Consider the following 19,041-nt stretch of genomic DNA (forward strand, 5'->3'; position numbering starts at 1 on the left):
TGTTCAAGACAGCAGTCACGCCATAGTGACATTTGTTTTAAGGAAAGCTTAAGTTGGAGTGGACAGCTGACCTTTAGATTCAAAGCCAGAACAAAGGATAGACGGACATTCACGTCTTCAAGGGCAGTGACATTCATTTCTCTTCTTCATTATCCTGAGTTCCACCTGGGCCCAATACTCCAAGAACGGTGTTCCTACTCTGACCCTAGGTTGCATGGCACAGATAGACTTAACTGCATTTTCCAAACTCAAAACTTGCTTGGATGCAATTATAATTTTGATAATTTTCTGCATTGTGTGTCTAATCCTATCAACTGCGGATTAACATCATAAGAGTATAGTACCTTTCATTACTTAAATATGAGTCACTGTCTTTTCATGGACAAATCTGCTTCACTGTATCTCCAGGAGGTCAATATGCACAATCCTTAAAAAGCTTGCAGGAAGGATGACGGATATCTTTCTACATGGGTTTCTCTTTAATGGGTGTTGAAACCAAGCAGACACCATCGGCTCTTGTTCTTCCTTATTAGTCTTATGATAGCGGCATGCATAGTTTTACCACTTCACTCCTTGTAATCTTGGTTTTCTTCACTCTCATGTTTTCCATTGTCATTCTGAGAGAAAGGATCATTGATCCTTCAAGGATGGTGTAGCCAATTGGGAAGGAAATTTGCATTGAATTGACCTTGGACTGGAAGGGAGGCAAACAGTATCATTTTTTGTGCGTGATCATTGCCATAGAATAATGATATTGATTGTTCTTCTTCAATGAAAGTCTTCATTCAAATGCAGAGAGAAACACTCTTTATTGATAATAATATTTCTCTTTTATTTTTAGCATTTTGTTCTCTTGTAACTCCCAGAGCTCTGAGATCATTTCTCAACATTGTGCCCCCTGTTTAATCCCTGTGTGCGGTGGCCATCGCAATCTATGTTTTATCTTTCACGAAGTCCCCACATGTCTTCAGTATTGTGCCGGGCTGACAAGGAAGCCTTCCTCTTCTCTTCTCATCAGAAACATCCACACACGTCTAGGGGTTGGGCTGATGAGAGTCTCACCTGTAGGTATTTCCTCACACATACACATTAGATAATACAGGGAGATCATTCTGGTCTCTCCATCATGGGGAAGTTAAAGAATATTTGTCTAAGAGATTATCTCAACAGCTTGATCTTTCATCTAATAATCCTCTTAGAGAAAATTACATGACCTTCAAATAACAATGGATTCTCCCTCTCTCTCTCTCTCTCTCACTCTCACTCTTTCTCTCTGTATATATATAATTTATTTGTAAATAGCCAATACATATATACTCTATATACTTGTTCTTATACAGTTTTACACTACATACTCTCTATAGTTTTTAAAACCAGCCTTAACATGTGTATAGATTTATTTTACTTTTTCTTTAATTTAATTTCTTATTTTTATTGAGAATCAGTAGCTTCGGATGTTCTTCATAATGACTCCAAAAAGCCCACCCCAATAGACCCCATCCCTCTCCCAAAGACCCTAGCTTTCCTAACATTTTTCTCAACAGTCTTTATATATATATACATATATATACATATATATATGTATATATATTTGCTTTTTTGGTCACACCTAGCGATTTTCAGAGATTACTCCTGGCTCATGTACTGAGAAATCACCCCTGACGGTTCTAGGGGGACCCTATGGGATGCTAGCAATCAAGCACAGGTCAGCCGCATGAGAGGCAAACTCCCTTCCCTCTGTGCTATTGCTCCAGCCCCAATATTTTTATTATTGATCAGCCTGACACACTCTCTCTCTTCACTGTTGGTGAGAACGTGAGTTCCAGATTCTCCATGGCCATAGAGTGTAGGATAAGATTGGTTTGTCCTTTCAGCCTTGCAGCAGGGAGCTTAGGTTTATTGGTTTACTCCCATCTCAGTGCTCACATTCCTCTGAGTTTACCTGTAACTTCTTTGTGTTCTGTTGACCTGTAAATATTGGTTTTCCCCTCCTCTTAAGTCCTTTGTTTGGTTATTTTAGAGCAATGACCTTTTTTTGTATAGAAACTAGAAGACAGTCAATGCTAAGCTTTTGCAACCTGGGAGTTAATTGACTCGGAATGATATTTACCTCCTGGCCATCTGTTCTCTCGACCTAAGCCTCGGCTGCCCTTACTTCCTAGCACCCAAAAAGCTGGGGCCCAACGAGGACTGGATTGACCCAGGGCAAGCGGTGAACTATGTGCTACCCTGGCATCAAGATGGGCCTGGCCAAAGTGCCATAATGCTTAACTATAACTTAAGAGCTGGTCATGGACAAATGCTGTCATGATCCAAAAAGCGATAACTGGGGCTGGAGCGATAGCACAGCGGGGAGGGCGTTTGCCTTGCATGCAGCCGACCTGGGTTCGGTTCTCAGCATCCCATATGGTCCTCTGAGCGCCGCCAGGAGTGATTCTTGAGTGCAGAGCCAGGAGTAATCCCTGTGCATTGCCAGGTATGACCCAAAAAAGCAAAATAAAATAAATAAAATAAAAGCAATTACTAGATTTAAACTTCTAGGGTTAGGAATGATTAATCCACCTGAGCACTGGAGTCTGAGTCTATGATGAGATGTCCCTAGGAGAGTCATGCTAAAATGCTCAATATATCTGTGTCCATATACAGTTACTCATATTAAGAGTAGAATTAAGATGTTCATTAAGATGTTGATTAAGTTATTGGTCTCAGCAGAACAGAAACACCTCTAGGTGGGATTTCTGCCCTTGAGCCTGATGGGCAGTCAGGAAGGGCTTTTTGGCTATGTTGATATTGTTGGACAGGGTGTGTTGACTACCCCCAATTCTTGCTAGTTGGGGAGAGATGAGAGAGAAACCAGGGCAGCAATTTCTTTGGACTTAATTATTAGAATGCTAAAATAAATAAATCCCAAACCCCGTGGCCATGACCTCATATCTCTTCATTCTCAGCAATGGAAAACAAATTATCCAATGCTTCATTTACTGCAGGTCTGACTTTACAGGGGGAAACTCAAAACCATAATCGTGAGTTTTTCGTGGAAATGTTTAATGTAATCAAAGTAAAGAGAAAGTACAGTGAAAATTATCAGCTACACAGGCCGGTGGGTGGGGTAGGGGGGAGGTATACTGGGATTCCTGGTGGTTGAACACGGGCACTGGTGAAGGGATGGGGGTTTGAGCATTGTATAACTGAGACTTAAGCCTGAATGCTTTGCCACTGTCCACATGGTTATTCAATAAAAAAAATTGGGGCCCCTCAACCTGCCCTTCTGCGTCCCTGCTTGCTCCTTGGACCCTGAGTACCCCAGCACTCCTCCCCTCCAAACTGCTGGCCACTCTGCACCCCCAAGCATGGCAGCCGTTCTGACTTCCGCACAGGTGTGTGACATCCCCTCGACCCACCCTTCCGCATCCCATCCTGCTCCTCAGACCCTCAGCACCCCAGCCTTCTGTGTCAGGTTGTGGGGAAATGGGCGTGGCCAAATGGTAAGGAGGCGTGGCCTAGGCAATAAGAGGGCGGGGACTCTTTTCCACTTGCAGATACTCTCCTTAAACCCATCAATATGTTGTTACATCTCAATCTTCGTTACCTATGTCATGTCCAAGAGTAACATCCAAGCTATCCGTAAGCAGTAGGACAATACAACACAAGATTTCACATAAGGATTAAAATTACATCTGAGTGGGAAGCCATGTTCTAGAAGGGGAAAATAAAAAGGCAACCACCATTGACTGAGCCCAACCAAAATCCTTTTTCGCAACAAGAGGGAAGAGGGATACTAATATTCAAGGTCCTTTTCCATACCACCACAACAACATGAAGAAACAGCGCAAATACACACCATACGGAGTGGACGATGAAAGGAATCCAGACCTCAAAAGGCACTTCCTGCAAACTTGAGCTCTCTGATAAAGAACTCAGAATTGAAATCCTCAAGATGTTCAGTGAACTCAATGGAAAGATTGACAATTTAAAGGAGGACCTGACAGAAACAGCACAATAAACAGCCAAGAAAATACAGGAAGAAAGGAAACCAAAAATAAAAACCTACAAAAAGAAATGAAGATATTGCTAGATGAAATAAAAAACTCTTTGGCTGCCCTCAACAATACAATGACTGCAGAGGAAGACAGAATCAGTGGGCTGATGATCAGCTGCAAGAAGCCTACAGGCAACAACAAACAATGGGAAGGGCCCTCAAAATTGCTCTAGGGTGACTCAGAGTTCAAGGGGATGATTTCAAGAGGAACAACATTAGAATCATTGGAGTACCAGAAGGACAGGGAACCAACCCCAACGAAATAGCCACAGTAAACAAATCATTGCTAAAAAGTTCCCAGAGCTGGAGAATGCAGGCATCCAGATTCAAGGCGCCTGAAGGGTGCCAGCTAAAATAGACCCTAACAGGAAAAGCCCAAGACATATCATAGTTAGAATGATGGACGTCATGGATAGAGACACTATTCTGCAAGCAGCAAGGATGAAGAAGGAAATCACAGACAAAGGAGCTCCCATTTGAATACCACTCCTGGGAATATTCCCCAGAGAGGCAAAAAGGTATAGTAGAAATGATATCTACATTTCTATATTCATTGCAGCACTGTTTCCAATAGCCACAATATGGAAAAAACCAGGGAGCCCTAAAGCAGATGACTGGTTAAAAAAGCTTTGGTATATCTACACAATGGAATACTATGCAGCTGTTCGAAAACATGAAGTCATGAATTTTGAATATAAATGGATCAGCATGGAAAGTATCATGTTGAGTGAAACGAGTCAGAAAGAAAGAGACAGACATAGAAAGATCGCACTCATATGTGGAATGTAAAGTAGCAGAGACATACAAGCTAGCAATGATGCACTTCTGTTAGCTATCCCTCTGGACTTAGTTACTAAAATACTAAAATACAGAAATCCAGAACCTTGCGGCAGCTATTGTGGAATCACAACTTCATATCTCTTCATTCTCAGCCATGGAAAACAAATTATCAAATGTTTTCTTTCCAGCAGGTCTGACTCTGTTGGGGGGGAAGCTCCAAACAATAATAGTGAGTATTTTGTTTGAATGATATTAAAGTAAACAAAAAAGTAAAGTGAAATTTATCAGGTACACAAGCGGGGTGGGTGGCTGTTGGGCTAGGGGGGAGGTTTACTCTGGTTCTTGGTGGTACAATATGTGCACTGGTGAAGGGATGGGTGTTCGAGCATTATGTAACTGAAAGTTAAGCCTGAAAGATTTATAACTGCCCACATGGTGATTCAACAAACAAAAATGGAGGAAGGAAAAAATGGGTTCACAATGCTTGGGTTAGATAGTGTGGACACAGGCACATTTCATAAGGAAATAGGGTTACTGTTCACTCTCTGTCAATTCTCACTCTGTGACTAGATGTTTCAGAGACACATAGAGAAAAGATGGGGAGAATGTTTTCATTATCTCATGGAATATTGAAGGAAGGAAGGGGCTGGAGAGAATATAGCTGTTCAGGCACTAGCCTTGTATGTGGCCAATCCTGGTTTCATTCTCGGCATTACATAGAAAACCCTAAGGACTTGCAGGAGTCATTCCTGAGTGCAAAGCCAGGAGTCTCACCTGAACATTGCTGGGTGTGGCCCAAAATGAAAATAAAGGAGAAAAAAAAGGAAAGGAAGGAATAAAAGAAGGAAAGAAAGGAAGAAAGGAAGGGATGAAGGGGAAAGAAGAGAAGGAAGGAAGGAAGGAAGGAAGGAAGGAAGGAAGGAAGGAAGGAAGGAAGGAAGGAAGGAAGGGAGGAAGGAAGGAAGGAAGGATGGAAGGAAGTAAAAAAGGAAAAAAGGAAGGAGAGAGGTAGGGTGGGAGGGAGGGAAGATAGTAAGGAAAAAGGGAGGAAGGGAGGAAGAAAAGGAAGGAGGTAACAAAAGGAATAAAAGAAATTTAGAAGGGAGGAATGAGGAAAGAACAAAGGAGAAGAAAGAAAAAAGGAAGGAAGGAAGGAAGGAAGAATGAAGAAAGGAAGGAAGGAAGGAAGGAAGAAGGAAGGAAGGAAGGAAGGATGGAAGGAAGGAAGGAAGGAAGGAAGGAAGGAAGGAAGGAAGGAAGGAAGGAAGGAAGGAAGGAAGGAAGAAAGGAAGGAAAAGAAGGAGGTATGGAGCGAAAGAAGGGAAGTAAAAAGAAGGGAAAATAAGTAAAAAGAAGTAAAAAGTAAAAAGAAGGGAAGTAAAAAGAAGTGAAAGAAGGGAAGTAAAAAGAAAAAGACAGAAATAAACAAGGCAAGAAGGCAAGGATGGAAAGAAAAAAGGAAAGAAGGAAAGACAAAAGGAAGGAAGAAAGCAAGCAGGAAGGAAAGAGGGAGGAAAGGAGGAGAAAGGCAGGGAGGGAGGGAGGGAGGGAGAGAAGAAGGAAGGGAGGAAGGAAGGAAGAAAGAAAGAATGAAGAATGATGTCTGGGATAGGAGCAATCCTGGTATTGCTTTGAAGGTAAATCAAGCTATAGATGAATGGGTGCAGGGACTTTATAATTGCTTTACAACAGGTGCGTGTTTGAATCAAAATAGCATTGATCATTAAACCTCGGATAGACTTTAATTCCTGAAATGGTTTTGAATCATTGTGAAACGTCACCATCATATTCTGGACACCTTTACAAACTTAGCTAGTTCTGTGGGCATGAGCAATACTCATCATCAAATGGATATCGAATTATATCATTTATCCTTTCGCAGATAAGTGAATGATTTGCTTAGATAATTTGAGTGTTTTAAATATTAATATACTTGATGGGCCCAGAGAGATGCCTTCACATGGCCAACCCAGGATTGATTCCCAGTACCCCATTTGATTCCTGGGGCACTGCCGGGAATGATCCCCGAGCACAGAGCCAGGAGTCAGCCCTGGGATCCTTCAGATGTGACCCATAAACCGAAAAAATAAAACAAGCACATTAGTATAATTGCGAGAAGTGTACATATTGGAAGAAAGTGAAAAAATAAAATTTTACCATTTAAATAATTCCGTGCACGTGGTTACGGTCGTGTTAAAGTTCATGGCCCTGATCCCAACATAACTGAAACCCATCACCACCAGCGGGAAATTTATGAAGATGGGTAAAGTAAAACCGACTCGTTTGATCAGCCTGATACTGCTGTTAGAACGGTCATTTTCCCAAGGGAAAGACCACAATTTTCTTTTTTTTCCTTTTTTCTTTTTGCTTTCACCAACACCAGACAGGTACTAAAGAGTTCTTATGTATGTCCCTTTTGTCAACTCTCAGCACGCAGTTCTTGTGCAGAGTGATCCTTTACAACTGCCTTCATCATGGTGGTTCCTTCTCTATCCCAACTGCCTTATCCCCAGCACCGCCTGTGGACAGCTTCCAACCATGGACCAGTTCTCCTGGCCCTTCTTCCCACCATCTTTGGGTATTTTTCTCACACTCTGGTTTCTATCTCCCACCAATGAAAGCAGTCATTCGATGTCGGTCCCTCTCCCTCTGACTCACTCAGCGTAAGACTCTCCAGGTTCATCCATTGAAGTAGTTTGACAGAAATCTTTGGATTTGTCTCAAAAAAGACTACCCACAACACACATCTTTGATAGAGTTCAGTTAAGGAGGTGAGTGTCCCCTACAAGTGAACTTCGCAAGCAGGTCATTGGGCGTTCTGTCCTATTGCAAGCAGACCATTGTCTATGTAATTGCCTCATTAACTTTTGTCCCCCTGCTCTTAACTAGATACTCTATTCTTTGCATCTTTTTTGTATGAGATGTGCCCCGTCCTAGTCTAGGATGCTGACATGATTTATAACCTCCTGCAAATTTCAGCCACCTTCCTACTTTCAGTGAGAATTCTGTCATTCAAAAATGACTCATAATTTGGGGAAGAGCCTTAAGTGGAATCGTTGTTTTTGTGGGGGAAGGATCACACTCAGTGATTCCCAGGGGCTGTTCCTTGCTTTGCACTCGGGAATTACTACTGGCGGTGTTTGGAGGACCACATGGGATGCTGGGGATTGAGCCCTGGTCTGCCACGTGCAAGGCAAATGCCCAATGCACTGGACTATCTGGTTACAAGTGGAAATGTTTTGAGAGTAGAAATCCCTCTAAATTACAGCATTGGCCATATCATGTTGTTTTCTGTTATATCCTATCCTTCTCCCTCTTAGCAGACAGCTAATGCTGCTCACACACACAGTGTTTGACACATGTTCTAGCATTAGCTGGGAAGTCAAAAGAAAAGACTTGAGGTATGGTCTCATCACTTTCTCTTATCCTTCATTTGAGATGCATGTGAATCCTTTATTTGAGATGCATGTGATATCCAATCAATCAGAAATCTAATCAATAAGATGCAAAAATATCATCCTCAGGATAGTTTATCTTATTTCCTGCCAACCCCCAAAAAGACACTTCCGAAAAGCATTCCATTGGCCTACCAAGACCAATTTTCAATTTCAATGGACACCTCATTGACTGAGACCTCACATCCAAGTAGGTATTTCTGTGCTTTACAAGTAAGAGTCTTTGCATCAAACACAGCTTTGTACATAGAATAATCAGTTTATTAATTTAGGCATCCAATGGGATACAAAAGCGTGTGGGAAAGGAAGGAAGAGAAAAACGCAGGCTGAGGTCATGATGATAGTGGGAAAGAAGGAATTACAATTTGACTCATGATTCGGGTATCTGAGATGCTGTTGCTTTCTGTCATCACAATCTGGAGATGTCTACAAAAATTAAAACAATAAAAAAAACATTTTGAGTTGGTTCCAAAGGGGTGTATCATGGTAAACACTTTGGGGAGAGAGAAGAGCAATTATAAATTAATACTTAAGACAAATGTTTCTGTATAATTTGTTGCATGAATTGTTGTAGAATTGTTGTAGATTTGTTCCATGTGATATTCAGGGTAAGAACATTATTGCTAGGATACGTGTACCAGTGAATGATCTTCTATGAGGTCTAACACCAAGTATGTAAGGTAGAAATGTGTTCATGGCTGTAGGACAGAGGGAATTGAACTCTGCAAGTGTGAGACTTACAGGGCTAATTTTCTTTAGTATTTCTTGAAAGCTGGGAGTAACCGGACCTCACTTGGCTGTGCTCAAGGACTAAATGCGGTGCACAGAACATGTAACACAAGGGGCGCCACACACCACAGAGGACCCATGAGGTTCCTCATGACCACTATAGAAAAGTTTGCATTGTAGTTTGCAGTCACTGGAATTCACGGAGTTAATTCTCATTCAGAGTTCAATGATTCATCCATTAGCAAAAACTTTTGTCTTCAAAATATAGGATCCCACCCTATGGTATGGTTCTATAGTGAGCGTGGACAGGATTTAATCCCACACTCGTGCACGTGTCTATATCACCGCCCTTGCCCACCCTTTCATCAGAAGAGTTGCATCTGATTTTTGAAACGGTCACCCCTCCCAAAGACATCCAGACCTCTTAAAATATCAGGAGATTCCATGTCATCACTCACCCAACAGGTGTTCTTACTGAGGGCAGGTATCTGTGGAAGACAATGAATAGAGCGTTAAACACAAGAGCTGATACTTTCAACATTTCTAGACACTGAACTAGTCAAAGACTATTATTTTTTTTTTCAGAACCCAGGTGTCCAAGGGACACTTGACCAAGAAGCTTTCTAGGATAAAATTTCATGATGGCCACTTTTATTCCCAAGAAAAGCAAATAATGAAATTACCTGCGGATTGGAGAGGAATGATGTTTTTTATGGGAATACCGTGTTCCTTTACCAAGTTTCTGTAGATTTCGCGATCGGCGTCAGTGGGTTCATAGCCAGGTCTTACTGCAATTGGCAGAAAAGAGGGGAGGAAAGACAGTCATTACTATGCGTCCCAATACTCAGAACGGGCTACAGTTACTTTTATACAGTCGTACAGATTTCCTCGTCTTCCAAAGGCTTTGTTGGATACAACATCACTTCCTCCGGAGCCTCTCCCCTGGGTCCCAGCAGGTGAGTCATTGCTGACAGAGATCTCAAGGAGGAGACTAAGTGAGCATACCAGCATTGCACAGGTCCCTGGATCAGAGCCTGGGGTATTTCACATCGCTACCCAAAGGCACCCTTCAAATGTCAAGTCCTGAACTTTTCCCACTCAATTTTTGGCAGGGTTGCTCCTACCTCTAAAAAACCCTACACAGTCTTACTCTATGCTCGCCTGGTGCATTTTTGGAGCTGAAAGGTATCTGTCATCTATTTTATTCTTTCCTGGGTACATTGTATCACTGTCTTTCCATTGTTCATCAATTTCCTCGAGCGGGCACCAGTCAAGTCTCCATGGTGAGACTTGTTGTGACTCTTTTGAGCATATCAAATACGCCACAAGGAGCTTGCCAGGCTCTGCTATGTGGGCAAGATACTCTGAATAGCTTGCTGGGCTCCACGAGAGGGACATAGAGATCAAACCTGGGTCGACCATGTGCAAGGCAAACGCCCTCCTCGCTGAAGTATTGCTCCAGCCTGAAAATTAGGATACCACTCTCAAATGAGAGTTGAGAGAATGAGTGGAAGTTGAAGTTAGAGAACTCCCAAATTCTATTCCTGTATTCTTACATTCTACAGACAGCTACACTCTCTAGTATTCTGGAAACTTCAGGGATGGAAAGAAAAATCTGGGAACTTTGCACTAGTCCCCATCCCATTTGATTGCGTGAAACCAATGGCCTGGTATCAGGGCATTGGAATGAGTTTGATGTTATTGGCATGTGAGCAGATTCAACTCATACTCAACTCACACTGCCAACTGCAAGTCAATAAGGATTTTGTGCTAAATATACCGTAGATTTTCGCAGATTTTCATAAATATATCATAAATCTATAGTAGATGTTGCCTAAGCTGCAACATAACACAGGTATGTTCATTTTCTGAAATCAAAACTTGATGTACCTGAGTGAGAGTATACAATCACTTCAGTAAGGGACAGTGCATTCTGGGATTGGATTAAAGGACACTCCAGATCTCCAGAAAATGTGGGCTTGGTTTTTTTTTTTCATATTGCATGTATGTAATCTTTTCTTAAGCAACGTCTATGTGTCAATACAATCACTGATTCTACTGAGAATGAGAGACATACTAGCAGCTTCAACCACATTTGTGACGGTTCCAGTTTCATCGGTGTTCCGGAAACAGATGGCCAACACGTTCTTGCCTTGATAGCAGAAAGTGAGGTAATTTTGTCCTTCGACTGTGGAAGAGAGAGAGAGACAGAGAAATTGGCACACGAGTTTCAAGCTTATATGAACAATACTTTACAATACAGATCGTTCAGTTAAAGGATCATTGGATTTTATGAAACTCACTCTCATCCCATTTCTCAAATATTTGTCACCGTCACTGTCATCCCGTTGCTCACCAGTAACGTCTCCATTGTGAGACATGTTGTGACTGTTTTGGGCATATCAATTACACCAGGGGTATCTTGTGAAGATTTGCTGTGTGGGCTCGATACTCTTCTAAGATTGACTGGCTCTCCAAGAGAGGCAGAGGAATTGAACACAGGTCAGCTACATGAAAGGCGAACGCCCTTCCAGTGTGCTATAGATACAGCCCAATGGATTGTGTGGTCAAATAAATATATTAAAATAAATCGACTTTTTTTTTTGTTTTGGGCGATAGCCAGTGGTGCTCAGGGATTTTTATACGTTCTAGTGCTCAGGGATTACAGGTAATTACTCTCAGGGGACCATTTGTGGTGCGGAGGTTAGATATGGGGTCATCCGTCTCTAAGGCACGCACGCACTGCAGCGAAGAATACGTTCAACTATCATCATCTGAAAAATGAAAATCAAACTTTCCCTTATTTTGACCTCGTGTGGAAATGTAAATGTTTGCCAGTGAGAGGCTTTTCCCAAGGTCTTGTTTCTAATTTGTGGTGGAGCTCGTTAGAGGATAAGGAGATCAAGAAATCTTGAAAAGAACTTAAAGCCCATGAACTTAAATATATATATATATATATTTATATTTGTGTATGTATATATACACACCTCTCAGAGAGCCCAGCAAGCTACCAAGAGTATCTCACCAGACCAGGCACAACCCGGCTAGTTCCCTGTGACATATTTGATATGCCAAAACAGTCACGATAGGTCTCATTTCCCTGACCTTGAAAGAGCATCCAATCGTGGGGAAAGATGAGTAAGGAGAGGCTGCTAAAATCTCAGGGCTGGCCTTTTAGAAAACAGTACGGACGCTTGTCAAAAAATTAGAAATTGAGCTCCCATTTGATCCAGCAATACCAGTGCTGGGAATCTATCCCGGAGAAGGAAAAAAGTGTAATCGAAATGAAATCTGCACTTACATGTTCATCTCACCACTGTTTACAAAGCCAGAGTCTGGAAAAAACCCGAATGCCCATGAACAGATGACTGGTTAAAGGAACTTTGGTACATCTATACAAGGGAATACAATGCAGCTGTTTGAAAACAGGAAGTTATAAACTTTGCATATAAGTGGATCAGCATGGAAAATATCATGCCAAGTAAAATGTGTCAGAAAGAGAGAGAGACATAGAAAGATTGCACTTATCTGTGGAATATAAAGTAACAGAGTAGAAGACGAACACCCAAGAATAGTAGAGATAAGTACCAGGAGGTTGGCTCCATGGCCAGGAAGCCGGCCTCACATGCTGGGGGAAAAAGCAGCTCAAATAGAGAAGAGAACACCAAGTAAAATGTGGTTGGAGATCCCTCTCGAGAAGGGAGATGCGTATTGCAAGTAGACTAGAGACTGAACACGATGGACACTCAATACCCCTATTGCAAACCATAACACCCCAAAAGAAAGAGAGAACAAAAGGGAATATCCTGCCACAGAGCAAGGGGCTGGGATGGGATTGGGGCGGGTGGGAGGGATCCTGGGATCATTGGTGGTGGAGAATGGACACTGGTGGAGGGATGGATTCTCGAACATTGTGTGAGGGAAACACAAGCACGAAAATGTGTGAATCTGTAACTGTTCCCTTATGGTGATGCAATAATTTAAAAAATAAATCAGTAAATTTCAAAAAAAAATAAAATCTCAGGGCTGGCAGAAATAGAGACGGACGGTACTGGTGCCCGCTCGAGTAAATAGACAAACAACAGGATGACAGTGATACAGTGATACTTAATAAAATTTTAAAAGTTAAGAAAATAAAAGACCAGTCCCTCATCCCAGAAGCACAAGGACTCACAAGCAGTGGTGTATTTCTCAGAACCAGGTGCTTTGTATCCGAATGCGGCAACCTTCGTACACACTCCGTTGTTTCTGAAAACCAAAGCAATAAAAAGGTCCGTGATTCCTCCCATACTCCCCACGGCGGCAGCGCTGCCGATAGCCGGATGGCATTCACAAGACTCAGCTCCAAGAGGACGTCAAGTCTTACTTCTAGGTAGACACCTCTGGACACGGGCGTGCTCAGTGGATTGAGTCAGAGAGAGAGAGAGAGAGAGAGAGAGAGAGAGAGAGAACATCCAGGAGGATCTCTCACATATATGTGGGAGCATCGTAGGGTGATAAACGTTTCCTGTATTAAGAAACATCTTAGGAGCTGGAGCTTCCGAAAAGGGTCTGATGAGGTTCTTGATATGAGACCAACATCCCTATTAGTGTGCCCTGACAAAAGTGACATTAATTCCTTCAAGCGATGTTCCCAGATTACGCTGTCACGTTAGCTTTGTTTTCACTTTAGTCATCTATCCTGATTTCAGGTATTTCCAACGTCACGATGAGGATTCAGAATACGCTGAATTCACAATGATCTTTAATCATCTCTGTCTCTTTGCATACGAACTTTTATCTCTGATCTTCGATTCTCCACATCAATAACCCGGTTGCTCTTTGCTGAGGAAACATCACACTTGGGGAGAACGATCTCTCACTGCATGTCTGTGCTTTAGTTACCAGTGTTCTACGTATCATTCATCATGTGTGGTCATTTTTAACGAAAAAAAGGCACTGATAATTCCGTGGTCAAGATCAGGATTCTTTTTTGGTCATTTTCTGATTCTCATAGTTTGTAGGTAAACAAAATATATTCCGTAAGCATTCAACATATGTTATGTGGAACCAATAATTTATTACTGAGTCTAACGTAAAAAATATTATTGGATAACCCTTTACACCACGTATAAATGAAACATGAACTAGTCTTTCTAAAATCTTCAGAAACTGTGACATGAAATGCAACGATTAATCGATGATATCATGGTCCTTAGACTCTCAAGGTTTTAGACTGTCAAGGAAAACTTCTTCCCTAAATTTTTTTTATTCTGTCATTGACAATGCAGTTCAAACAGCTGATGGATGAACATTCTGGAAAATTAAGGCACCCACTGGAGAACTTCTCTGACCCAAGTTCAGAGACTCAAATTCTTAAGAATTCAGATAGGTCACTAAGCACCTTACATCTGGAAGAGCGAGACTCAACAGTTGTTCATGAAGTTAAAAAGTGTGTGACTTGAGACCGGAGTGATAGCGCAGTGGGGAGGGTGTTTGCCTTGCATGCGGCCAGCCAGGGTTGATTCCCAGCATCCCATTGGATCCCCTGAGCACTGCCAGGAGTCATTCCTGAGTATATGAGCCAGGACTATCCCCTGTGAAATGCGGGTGTGACTCAAAAAGGAAAAAGAAAAGAAAAAAAAAGAAAAGAAAAGAAAAGAAAAGAAAAGAAAAGGAAATGAAATGTGTGAATTTAGATGCAGGGAAATGTCACTTACATCATCCAGAACGTAAAGGTGACAGAGTTACATTGTTTGTCAAGACACTCGATGTCTCTCAAGAAGCCTCTGAGTGGCCCATTTTCTTCAATCTTCTCTTTATTGTCAGCGGCTAGAGCGACAGTACGCCACTCACCAGTGTTCTGGAAAGAAAAGTTCCAATGAAGAAGGACAATCACACTTTTCACTTTTCTCATAAACTCCCATCCTCAACTATTCTTGCTCTTCATTGCACTTTGGAGAAAAAAAAATACAGGTTGTTTAATCGGACCAAGCTAAGTAGTGCCGTATGCCTATTGGGTAGAATAACAGAAATCAGGATAGATAGGATAGAAAAAAGATTTATAGAATTGTAAAAACAAGAATTGGAAACTCTCAAGTATACAATCACAAGGTTCTTGTAATAGAAAAAAAAGTGAAAAAAAAATGTTCACTCATATACCATAAAAACATCCAGGATGTTGGTAAATTAGCATCATTTTTTATTTTGAGAGCGAATGTAAATATAAGGAAACCCCCTTTATTTCAAATAGAATGGAATAAAGTAGAGAGACGGAAGAGATTATTTGATTGTGATCAGATCCATCAATCAATATGTGTATCAAGTGTTCAGCACCGAGGCTAGAGAGATAGAACAGTGCTAGGATGCTTGTCTAGTACTGGGATGTCCTGGGTTCAATCCCTGGCATCCCAGATGAAGCCTAAGTTCTACCAACAGTGAGTCCTTAGCTAAGAGCCAGGGGTAAGACCTAAGCCCTGCAAGGTGTGCCCCCACAGCAAAAAGCGTACAAAATACCAGCGAAACTAGAATGCGGAATACACACACACACACACACACACACACACACACAGATCAGCTCTTCCCTGATACCTTCTTGTGCAATTTGGCAGAAGCCACCACAACGAACAGAGCCAGGAGTACAAGTTTCATCTTGCCGATGTCTTGGGGTCCTTCTTGCAGAGAAGTGGGAAAGGCAGGATGTAGACACTGCAAAGGTGTTGGGCTTTTTATAGCACTGCTCTTTGGACCCGACACAGAACCGACCATGGTCGGCGGTGATCCGCCACGGAGGATTACGCGTATGGACATATCCGGTTGGTGTTTAAGACAGCTGTCAAGCCATAATGACATTTGTTTTAAGAGAAGCTTATGTTGGAGTGGACAGCTGACCTTTAGATTCACGTCTTCAAGGGCGGTGACATGGATTTGTCTTTTCATGATGAGTTCCACCTGGGCCGAATTCTCCAAGAATGGTGTTTCTGCTCTGACACTAGATTACATGCTTAGATAGACCTAACTGCATTTTCCAAACAAAATAGCTGCTTTGATGCAATTAATTTTGGTATCGGTACCATCATCGAACGATATGAAGTTGATCATGGGTCTCTAATCTATATTTTTATGCAACTGTTTGCCTGCATTTTGGAGATCATCACTTGGATACGCAAGTTGTTTTGGAATAGACTAGAACATGATCTAGTATGGTTCTCACAGAGCTTGTGGAGACACCTTCCCCGAATAGCTATTGAATTTCAGGGTTTTACGTTTCCTAAGAAACCCACACACCATCCCTGGACATCTGAGTGTTGGGTGCCATCACCGACCATCTTGGAGTACCTCGCTCCTTCCCTAACACGACTCTTCCATTCCTTTTCAAAGGCAAGAAATCGATTATTTTAGCTTCCGTTTCCCTCTTAGTGTTAAGGGAATCTGTTCTTTAAAGATTCATGAACTCAATCTTAATCTCCAAGAGGTCTATATGCCCCAATCCTTAAAAACGCTTGCAGGGAAAAAGACGAATATCTTTCTATTATGGGTTCTTCTTTAATAAGTGTTCAAGCCAAGGAGAGACCTTTGACTCTGTTCTTCCTGACTAGTCTTATGATAGTGGCATGCATAGTTTTGCCACTTTACTCCTTGTAATCTTGGTTTTCTTCACTCTCATTTTTTCAATTGTCATTCTGAGAGAATTGGACATTGATCCTCCAAGGATTTTCTAGCCAGGTGAGGCAGTGTGTGTGTGTGTGTGTGTGTGTGTGTGTGTGTTAAAATTGCATTGAATTGACCTCATACTGCAAGGGAGGGAAACAGTATCATTTTTTGTGTGTGATCATAGCTGTAGAATAATGATCTTGACTGTCCTTCTTCAATTGGTGTCTTCATTCAAACTCAGAGAGAAACACTCTTTGTTTGATAATAATCTTTCTCTTTTATTTTTCGCGTTTTGTTCTCTTGTAGTTCCCAGAAATTTGAGACCATCTCTCAACATTGCGTCCCCCGTTTAATCCCAGTGTATGCTGCATCGCAGTCTATGTTTTATCTTTCACCGAGTCCCCATGTCTTCAGTACTGTGCGGGGCTGACAAGGAATCCTTCCTCTTCTCCTCTCATCAGAATCTTCCACCCACACCTAGGGGTGCGGATTGATGAGGGTCTCAGATGTATGTATTTCCTCAAACAGACCCATTAGATCATTCAGGGAAGTTAAAGAATATTTATCCAAGAGATTATCTCAACTACTTGATCTTTCATCTAATAATCCTATTAGAGAAAACTGCATGACCTTCAGATATCAATGATTTCTCCCTCCCTCTCTCTCACTCTCTCTGTCTGTATATATATAATTTATTTTCAAACAGTCAATACATATATACTCTATATAGATGTTTTTAAACAGTTTTATTATATATACTGTATAGTTTTTAAAACCAGTCTTTATATGTGTATAGTTTTCTTTTTTTTTTTTTTGCTTTTTGGGTCACACCCAGCGATGCTCAGGGATTACTCCTGGCTCTGCACTCAGGAATTACTCCTGGCGGTGGTTGGGAGACCATATGGTATGCCGAGGGGCGGGGATCGAACTCGGGTCGGCTGCATGCAAGGCAAACACCCTACCCGCTGTACTATCACTCTGGCCCCAATATGTGTATAGGTTTCTTTTATAATTTTACTTTTCAAATTTAATTTTTTATTTATATTGAGAATCAGTGGCTTCTGATGTTCTTAATAATGGTTTATCATACACATATCTCCAACAACCCACCCCATTGGACTCCATCCCTCTCCCAAAGACCCTAGTACTCCTAACTTGTTTCTCATCTATATAGATAGATAGATAGATAGATAGATAGATAGATAGATAGATAGATAGATAGATAGATAGATAGATAGATATTTGATTTTGGGGTCAAACCCAGTGATGCTCAGGCATTACTCTTGGCTCTGCACTCAGAAATTCCTCCTGGCGGTTCTCAGGGGACCCTTATGCGATGCTGCGAATCGAACCCGGGTCAGTCACATGCAACGCAAATGCCCTCCCCGCTGTGCTATCGCTCTAGCCCCAATATTTTTATTATTGATCAGCGTGACACACTCTCTCAGTTCTACTTCTGGTGAGAACGTGAGCTCCAGATCTCCATAGTCAGAGAGTATAGGATAACATAGTTTGTCCTTTCAGCCTTGCTGCAGGGAGCTTAGGTTTATTGGTTTACTCCCATCTCCGTGCTCACATTCCTCTGAGTTTACTTGTAACTTCTTTGTGTTCTTTTGGCCTGTAAATATTGGTTTACTTCTCCTCTTATGTCCTTTGCTTGGTTAATTCAGAGCAATGACCATTTTTGTATAGCCGCAAGAAGACAGTTAATGCTATGCTTTTGTAACCTGGGAGTTAATGGTCTCTGAATGATATTTACCTCTTGGGCATCTGTTCTCTCGACCTATGCCTCAGCTGCCCTTACTTCCTAGCACCCCAAAAGCAGGGGACTGATGAGGGACTGGACAGAACCCGGGCAAGTGGTGAGCTGTGTGCTACCCTAGCATTCAGATGGGCCTGAACAATGTGCCATAATGCTTAACTATAACCTAAGAGCTTGGTCACGGACAAATGCTGTCATGATCCAAAAAGCGATAACTGGGTCTGGAGCAAGAGTACAGCGGGGAGGGCGTTTCCCTTGCATGCGGCTGACCTGGGTTTGGTTCCCAGCATCCCATAGTGTCCCCTTAGCACCGCAAGGCGTGATTCTTGAGTGCACAGCAAAGAGTAATCCCTGTACATTGCCAGCTGTGACCCAAAAAGCAAAAATAAATAAATAAATAAAATAAGAGCAATTACTAGGTTCAGACTGCTAGCGTTAGGAATGATTAATCCAGCCTGAGCACTATAGTCTGAGTCTATGATGAGATGTCCCCAGGAGAGTCACGCTATATGCTCAAAATATCTGTGACCATGCAAAGTCACTAATGTTCAATAGAATTAAGATGTTCATTTAGTTGTTGATTAAGTTATTGGTCTCAGCAGAGGAGAAGCACCCCTAGGTGGGATTAATGCCCTTTCGCCCGA

The 19,041-nt window shown here is 41.9% G+C and overlaps 1 protein-coding gene across 1 annotated transcript; it reads right to left on the reverse strand.

The window, feature by feature from the left end:
* Positions 1-8,519: 8,519 nt before the first annotated feature.
* LOC129400152 (aphrodisin-like) lies at positions 8,520-15,668 on the reverse strand. The gene is made up of 7 exons (XM_055123531.1): positions 15,574-15,668; positions 14,703-14,845; positions 13,178-13,251; positions 11,081-11,191; positions 9,687-9,791; positions 9,462-9,491; positions 8,520-8,700 (listed from the first exon to the last, which is right to left on the reverse strand). The coding sequence occupies exons 1-6, from the start codon at positions 15,631-15,633 to the stop codon at positions 9,475-9,477; spliced, it is 510 nt and encodes a 169-aa protein (XP_054979506.1). The 5' UTR covers positions 15,634-15,668; the 3' UTR covers positions 8,520-8,700; positions 9,462-9,474.
* Between the last annotated feature and the right edge of the window lie 3,373 nt (positions 15,669-19,041).

The sequence above is a fragment of the Sorex araneus genome, chromosome X (assembly GCF_027595985.1).
Source record: "Sorex araneus isolate mSorAra2 chromosome X, mSorAra2.pri, whole genome shotgun sequence".
Taxonomy (NCBI): Eukaryota; Metazoa; Chordata; class Mammalia; order Eulipotyphla; family Soricidae; genus Sorex; species Sorex araneus.